General features: G+C 52.6%; 1 protein-coding gene across 1 annotated transcript in view; it reads left to right on the top strand.

The window, feature by feature from the left end:
• The first annotated feature begins 129 nt into the window (after window positions 1-129).
• Ruvbl2 (RuvB like AAA ATPase 2) overlaps window positions 130-8360 on the top strand; it is a 13021-nt gene continuing 4790 nt past the window's right edge. The window contains exons 1-6 of the mRNA XM_028788850.1: window positions 130-479; window positions 3034-3088; window positions 4377-4432; window positions 4569-4710; window positions 5653-5782; window positions 5887-5953. Of these exons, the coding sequence (XP_028644683.1) occupies window positions 468-479; window positions 3034-3088; window positions 4377-4432; window positions 4569-4710; window positions 5653-5782; window positions 5887-5953 (462 nt within the window). The 5' untranslated portion in view covers window positions 130-467. The remainder of the gene's footprint in view (window positions 480-3033; window positions 3089-4376; window positions 4433-4568; window positions 4711-5652; window positions 5783-5886; window positions 5954-8360) is intronic.

Raw genomic sequence — 8360 nt, 5'->3', positions numbered from 1 at the left:
CCAGTTTCTTTGGCCAGAGCATCCCAGGGAGCAGGGGGCGGGGCTTGTTGCTACGCAGCACGGAAGTGATTGGTGAATAGAACTGTCAATCTCAGCTGCAGGCCCAATTTGGTGAGGAAGGTTGGACAGAGAGAAAAGGGATCGTGGAGGACGTGTGGTTGCTACAAAGTGTGTTCAGAATTTTGCAATCGGACTTAGCAGTTGCAGGGCGTGGGGGAAGGAAGCGGGAGGAGGCTAGGTAATAGGAGGAGGAGCAAGAGACGTCAGGAACCCACACGGGATTCAGAACACCCGCTTACCAATTTAGCCTCTCGGGTTGGGCGCGGCCTTAGTGAACGCCTCCAGGACAGTTTTACGTATTTTATGAACCATAGAGATGACTGGATGACTGGGAGCCTAGAGAGGACGAAAACCGCGCTCCTAGCGGATTTCCGTTTCCGCTGAAGCATTGGCGGTTGGTGTGCATCATGGCAACCGTGGTAAGTGTTGGGTGCATGTGGAGGACTGAGAATGAGCCTTCTTACGGAGTCTGAAGGAGGAAGCTGGAGAGGACTCTTGCGTCTGAGGGAGGAGTGATAAGGAAGATGCCTGGTTTGACGGAGGAGGTCTGGGGAGTACTCCTGAGTCGGCGGGAGGATGCTGAGAAGGACACCCGGGTCTGAGCAATAGATACTGAGGAGGATGCATGTGTCTAAGGGACGAAAGCAGAGGAGGGTGCATGAATCTGAAGGAAGAGGGCTAAGGAAGTCGTCCGGCTCTCAGGGAGGGCTTGGGAGGACACCTAAGGGAAGTGTTGGAGGAGAGGACACCGAGGTCTGAGAGAAGCTAGCTGGTGTGTGCACCTTTGTGTTTGAGGTAGGAGGGCTAGAGCCTGAACCCCTGGGTCTGAGGGAGGATCACAGTGAATGAGGTCTGGTCTGAAGGAGGAGGACTGGGGAGGATGCCTGGACCTAATGGAAGAGGGCTGGACCTGGACTTCTGGATCTGGAGAAAGTGTATTGACCACTGAGGAAGGAGCTTTGTTATGGCCTTAAAGCTGATGGAGAAGGCAACTATGTATTAAGAATCCTCGGTCTGTTAGGCGTGGTAGTGCAAGCCTTTAGTCCCAGCACTCAGGAGCCAGAAGCCGTGGGTTTCTGTGAGTTTGAGGCCACCCTGGTCTACAGAGGCAAGTTGCAGGACAGCCAAGGGTTACACAGAGGAATGCTGTCTCAAAAAACAACAGAAAGTGTCCTGGGTCTGATAGAAGAGTCGTGCAGACACTCAGACTTCTCTGTGAATGAGTGAATAACCAGGGCCTGGAATGGCAGAGTCGTGGTTCATCCCACACGATATTCTAGAAAAGTCCTCTATCTCTTGACGCAGTCAGTGGCCAGCTCTGAAGTCTTGTCCCAGTGTTCGAGGACTGAGACTGGTACCCTGATCTCTGGCGAAGATTAGCAAGTGGGAGGTTGTATGCTCGAGAGCACAGGTCACAGTGTGTCAGGAGCCAGTGGTGCGTGGCATCTTGTCCAGAGACTGTGTTTTTCAGGCCTCACTTAGGCACACATCTGTGCCAGCACACAGGTATTTGAATGTTAAAGGGATCGAGTAAAGCCCAGGAAGTGAGCCCAGACATACTGGGCCTGGCATTAGTTCCCCAGACCTCCTAGTGAAGAAGTAGTGTGGCCTTGTGGTGGCCTTGATTCTGAAGTTGAGCCCAGTCAAGTTAGAGGGAGGTCAGCGGAGAGTCTGTTGCTGTCTCCATGGTGACAAAGAGCATGCCTTTGCTTGCCTGTGTGTAATAGTTTGGGGTCTCATGCTCCTGGAGTCCATCCAGCCTCTTACAAAGAGAGGAAATTAGAAGGCTCTCACAGCAGGACACAGGCTGTGAGCTCTCCTGGGCCATGGGCTTTCCTGGAAGGCCTTGTTGAGGGAAGAGGCACGCTGAGCTGGGATTGAGGGCTGCTTAGCTTTATGGTTTCTTAGGTTCATAGAAAATATTACAGGATGTGCAAGGGTCCACCACCTGGATTTATCCATCTCTTGTTTCACCCTTTAGCTTGGGCTGGCCCCAGACTCAAGGCAGTCTTCCTGACTCAACCTTCTCATTGGTTGCAGACATATAAGAATCATTCGACATGGAGGGTTTTTTAAAATTCATGTTTTCTGTGTATGGGTGTTTTCCCTCCATGTATGTCTGTGCTTACAGAGGCCAGAAGAGGGTATTGGATCTCCTGGAACCAGAGTTACAGTCAGTTGTGAGCCACCACATGTGTGCGAGCAGTTTAGCCTAGGTCTCCTGGAAAGAAGAGCAGCCAGGAGTCCTCCAATCTTCTCTGCAGCCCCAACATGCAGTCTCTATTATGTGGGGAACCCATTCACTCAGCATGTCTCAGTGTTCTTCCCGGGTGTGTCCCATGTCAGAGCTTTACTCCTTTTCCTGGCCGAATAATATTCCATATATGAATAGACCATGCCATGTTTATCCACTCATTGGTCAGTGAACACATGGTTGTGTGTGGCTTTTGGCTGTCATAAGCATTGGTGGGGATTCCAGGGGCTCAAATATTCCAGGGGGTATTTACTCATGTCTCTCCCCTGTGAGGGGGGACAGTGTTAGCTGCTTCTTCAGGAGGCCCTGGTAGATGTTTCTTTAATGAGCTCAGCACTCTAGCATGTTGAACCTTGAACATGGAGTCCCAGGTGGGCCATGGACGTGTGGACTGTTCCCTTCGTGAGACATGTAGGTGCTCTGAGAGTCTCCCTGCTGTCCTCACAGAGCTCAGTATGGGGACAGGAAGGTTTCCTCATCCGTGCATCAGGGTGCCAGGGCTCTGAGGGGTGAGATGCAGCCTGTCTCCTGGGCCCTCAGTGGTGGGGCTGATCACTGCCATTACTGATTGTTGGCCCAGAGGGTGGCGGTGGCTGCTGTTAGCATGCTGTCTGCGCGTGAGGCGGGGGTGGGGGGCCTGGTGGGCAGCAGGACCTTGAGGGAGCAATGAAAGTGTGACAACTGGGAATCTTCTCACATATCATCGTCCTCATCTGCAGGCAGCCACCACCAAAGTCCCTGAGATCCGCGATGTGACAAGAATTGAGCGAATCGGTGAGTGACTAGGGTCAGGACACTGCTGCTAAGTGCCCAGACAAACAGACAGACAGGGATGTGGTGAGGCCTTAGTCCCAGGCTATGCTATGCTGCCATATGCCTAGCATGCCTCCAGGGGGTTTCTGGAAATTTGAGGAATATCTGAACCATGTGTCCAGCACACAAGTGCGGATGGTCAAATGCTTTCTATGGGTGCCTCAGGCCTGCCTCGTTCCTGGTATGCCTCAGGCCCCAGGCCTTCAGGCCATCAGATTCATGAGTGTTTATGCTGGAAGTCTCCTGTGACCTCAGGAGTTGGAGAGTCTTGTCATCCTGTCCCCACTGAGGAGGGGGAATCTCCTAGCAGCTGTGTAGTAAACTCGCAGGGTGGCAGGCGGCAGCTCCAAGGACGCCACTATGCAAGAGGCCACACCTACTTGTTCAGCTGTCACTCGGCACCTCTAAGACACCGTAGAGGGCTGTAGGCTCTAAATGTAGGCCCTTGATATATCCTGTGATCTTTCTACTTAGTCTGCTTGCGTAGACCAGATTGGCTTTGAGCTCTCAGAGATCCCCTTGCCTCTGCTTTCCAAGTGCTGTGTACCACCACGCCTGGCCATGGTTTTCTTCTTGAGGTAGTCCTAAGAAGCTGGCTGAACTCACTTTGTAGCCGAGGGTGACTTTGAATTCCCCATCCTCCTGTCCCTGCCTTACCTCCCAAAGTGCTGTGAGACGAAGCACCCTCTCACTTCCAATGCTCGAGTGCTTGAGTTGGAACCCAGGGTCTCATGCAGCCCCCATGCTTGCTAAATCTCATGTCTTCCAGGAGCGACAGAGCTCACTGCAAGAGTCTGTGGCATGGAGGCAGGCTGTGGTGGGTCTGGTCCCTGTGCCCCTTTGAGGTTTCTTACAGAGCCACTGGCTGCTGTGCAGGGATCCTGTCCTCAGCTCTTCCTGGATGGCCTCTGGGCTGGGGCCCTAACCTGTCTCTGCATCCCTGTGGATGGGCCCAGGAATTGTAGCAACAAGCTCTGGCTTGTCAGTGTGCTGTGGAAAAGAGCACCTGAGTGCCAAGTACCTGCGTCCTCCCACAGTGTACCCAGACCCTCACCGTTAGTTCTTGGGCCCTTGGGGCGCGTTGTCCAGCTCTTTGGTCCCAAGCACTTAGCCATGCTCGGGCATCCTCCTGACTTTGTTTGACCAAGAGAGCAACCTGAGCTCTGGGGAAACCTGAGCCCTTGACTCAGCAGCCACATAGTGTTGCCTGGAACCAGCCAGTAACTCTTCTCTCCTTCCTCCCACACAGGTGCTCACTCCCACATCCGGGGTCTGGGACTGGATGATGCCCTGGAGCCAAGACAGGTAGAGCGATGGGGCTGGGTATGTGGGCTATTCCCGCCAGGCAGGTCTTCAGGCCTCTTGATTCTATACTGAAGCACCTCTGCCGAGAGGCAGAGACACTGCGGCCTTCCACTTCCTCTCACCTTCCACCCTCCAGGCTTCCCAGGGCATGGTGGGGCAGCTAGCTGCCCGGCGCGCAGCTGGCGTGGTGCTGGAGATGATCCGAGAAGGGAAGATTGCGGGGCGGGCTGTCCTCATTGCTGGCCAGCCAGGCACCGGGAAGACAGCCATTGCCATGGGTAAGAAGCCTCAAGGGGCAGATGTTTTCCTCTGGGCCAGTGACCCCTCCTGTGGAAGTCAGGGACAGGATAACTCTATTTAACAGTCACATAGAAGCATCGGGGGGTGGCTGTCTAGGTCCACTGAGCAGTTACATGGGGTCCCCCGTCTTCTACATTGGCTTCCATGTTAGGGTCACCTTGTATTCCAAGCAGGTGGCTAAGTTCCGTCCTTCCCTGATGTGCTCCAGTCTTCAGGCAGGAAGGAGTTGCAGCCACATGTTCATCCCTGGAAGCTGCTGTGGGAAAGAAGGCCTGTGCGCCTCTGCATCTGCTTTTATCACACTGAGCTGCAGAGGCGGCCGTGGCTGTGGAGGTTGTTTTGTCTTGGGGTTTTTGGAGATAGGTCTTTAGATAGTCTTCGCTGGCTCTGCCTCCCAAGTGCTAGGATCAAAGGTGTGCACCACAACATCCAGCATTGTTTTGTAATTTTTAATTTGGCTCATTACTGTCTTAATATGGGGGTTCTGGGGATAAGAGAGAGGGTGAACACTGGACTTGGTGACCAGCCTTCTTTGCAGCAGTCCCCTGTAGACTTAGACTCACAGCTGCCTCTTCCTTGTCTAACTCCTGCCCATCCTTCAAAGCCTCGGGCGTCTCTGCCTCTGAGACTCTCCCAACCTGCCCTTAGTCTCACTCCCACCTCTGCTGAGACTGGGAACAGGTGGGGAGAGCCAGTCAGTTCTGAAGTAGTGCTCGCCTAGGGATCGAGCTGTGTCACCATGCCTCCAAGGTGACTCATACTAAGACATCAGAGGACAGAGTATGGGGACTAAATGGTGGGTGGGGCTGGACGTGGGATAGAGGCGTGGATGGTTTTGAGGATGTAAGGAAGCATGGACCACCACTATGTCAGGGACCTGAGGCCAGCAGCCACAACTGCATGACCTCTGGTTCCCACAGGCATGGCCCAGGCCCTGGGCCCTGACACACCATTCACAGCCATCGCTGGCAGTGAGATCTTTTCTCTGGAGATGAGCAAGACTGAGGCTCTAACGCAGGCCTTCCGCCGCTCCATTGGTGTCCGTATCAAGTGAGTGTCCTGTCAGATACCCGCTCTGCTTGCCCATAGCCCTGGTCAGAGAACCAGGGTGTGCCAGGCTGGGCTGACCCGGGCTGTGCTGTCTGTCCCACCAGGGAGGAGACGGAGATCATTGAAGGTGAGGTGGTGGAGATCCAGATTGACCGGCCAGCCACAGGCACGGTGAGTCTCTGAGGCTTCTCTGTCCCAACACCTGTGCCACCCATACTCATGGCTAAGCCACCTGCAGCCAAAAGGCAAAGGGAGGGCTGCTGGAGGGCTTCACTGGACCAGTGGAGGGTGTCATAGGTCCTGAGGAGGGCATCGCGGGCTGGTGAAGTGTCACAGAACCAGTGGAGGGTGGCACAGGCCGATAGAGAGTTTCTTATGAAGGGAAATGAGTGTGGAGGCCTAAGAGTTACTGTGGACACCTGGATCCAGACTGTCCTTCCCCAGAACTCCTCTGAGGCCCTCCCAGGTCACCTGCCTCCCCACATTTCCTGCTTCTGGTGCCAGCCAGCTGTGTCTGTCAGGTGCTTGGGTTTTTTTCTGCCTGGTTGTAGGGAGTTTCTGTTTCTTTTTGCTGTGCTGGGTCAAACCTAAGGCCTGTTGTATGGTTTTGTTGTGGGTTTTGTTTTGTTTTGTTTTGTTTTGTTTTTTTGAGACAGGGTTTCTCTGTGCAGCCCTGGCTGTCCTGGAACTCACTCTGTAGACCAGGCTGGCCTCAAACTCAGAAATCCGTCTGCCTCTGCTTCCCAAGTGCTGGGATTAAAGGCGTGCGCCACCACCGCCCTTTTTTTTTTTTTTTTTTAAGATTTTTATTTATTTATTATATGTATGTATGTATGTAAGTACACTGTCACTGTCTTCAGACACACCAGAAGAGGGCATCAGATCCCATTACAGATGGTTGTGAGCCACCATGTAGTTGTTCGGAATTGAACTCAGGACCTCTGGAAGAGCAGTCAGTGTTCTTAACCACTGAGCCATCTCCTGTTGTATGTTAAGTAAGCTTCCCAGTTGTTTTATTTCATGTAGGTCTGAGGTTCAATCCCCGGAACCCACAAGATGGAAGATGAGAATTAACCCCTCACTAGGCCCCTGACCTATATTTGTGCAAATGTACCCATGTATGTAAATTAAATATATATATATTTTTTTAATTTATAGAGTTGATAATCTAGTAGGTCTGCCTTGTCCTATTGTACAGTTGGTCTGAAGTCTCCTCTCTGAGGACTGAGGTGATCAGCACAGGGCGGATGCCTTGAGTCTGAGGTTCTGGGAGCTTCTATGTTGTAGGAGTTGCTGGGGCGGGACCCAGGGCCTGCACGAGCTGTGTGAGTCCTCCACAGCCAGGCTCTTAGGCCAGCCATCGTAGAGTGAGTAGATTGGTGGTGACCATCCTGCAGCCATCGTCACCACTATCTGCTCATAGAACTTTCCATCACCTCTTGAGAAAATTGTGCCTGTGTGCTAACACCTGGCCACATGATCTCTTGCCGGTGGACTTACAGGTTCTGGATGCTTTGTACGAGCAGGACTGTAGGGCAGTGGGTGGTCTGGTTTTGAAATTTTGTGTTACAGCTGGACTTGGTGACGCACGCCTTTTAACCTCAGCACTTGGGAGGCAGAGGCAGGTGGATCTCTTGAGTTTGAGGCCAGCCTGGTCTACAAAGGGAGTTCTAGGACAGCCAAGGCTACACAGAGAAACCCTGTTTAGAAAAATCAAAAAATAAAACCCACTTTTTTTGCTGGTTTTTGATGGTGTTGCTGGTTTTTGATGGTGTTGCTGGTTTTAGCTTACTGAAATGCCTAGGAAAAGGAGTGTGCAGCATATGGGAACTTTCTCTTGTCTATTTGTGCTCTCTCTCTCTCTCTCTCTCTCTCTCTCCCTCCCTCCCTCCCTCCCTCCCTCCCTCTCTCCCTCTCTCCCTCTCTCTCTCTCGGTGTGGGTGTGGTGTTTGAGAAAGGGCTGTGTCCTTCGTGCTGAGGTTAAAGGAGCCACCACACTCAGCGCTCGTGTACTTGTGTATGTTGTATGAGAACTTGACGACACAGGCAGAGACTAGATGTTGGGTTTCCTGCTTTGTCATAGTGTTTTGGTTTTTTTGTTTGTTTGTTGTTTTTCTTTTTCGAGACAGGGTTTCTCTGAGTAGCCCTGGCTGCCCTGTCCTGGAACTCACTCTGTAGACCAGGCTGGCCTTGAACTCAGAAATCTGCCTGCCTCTGCCTCCCAAGTGCTGGGATTAAAGGCGTACGCCACCACTGCCTGGCCTGTCACAGTTTTTTATATCTTTAAGACAGGGTCTCTTTCTGAACCTGGAACTAGGCTGGCAGCCAGACTTTCCAGGGATCCTTTCTTCATCCCCAACAGCTCTAGGCTTACAGGCCTGCATGTTGCTGTGCCTGATGATGGTGGTGAGGATGGTGGTGAGGATGGCAGTAGTGAAGATGATGTGACATGGGTGTTGGCATCCAAATTTAGGTCCCCATGCTTGCACAGCAAGTGCTCTTCTCTCTCTGCTGAGCCATCACCCACCCTTCCTTCCTTCCTTCCTTCCTTCCTTCCTTCCTTCCTTCCTTCCTTCCT

Source organism: Grammomys surdaster, unplaced genomic scaffold, assembly GCF_004785775.1.
Source record: "Grammomys surdaster isolate TR1022 unplaced genomic scaffold, NIH_TR_1.0 125769, whole genome shotgun sequence".
Lineage (NCBI taxonomy): Eukaryota > Metazoa > Chordata > Mammalia > Rodentia > Muridae > Grammomys > Grammomys surdaster.
This window is presented reverse-complemented; position numbering and strand designations above follow the sequence as displayed.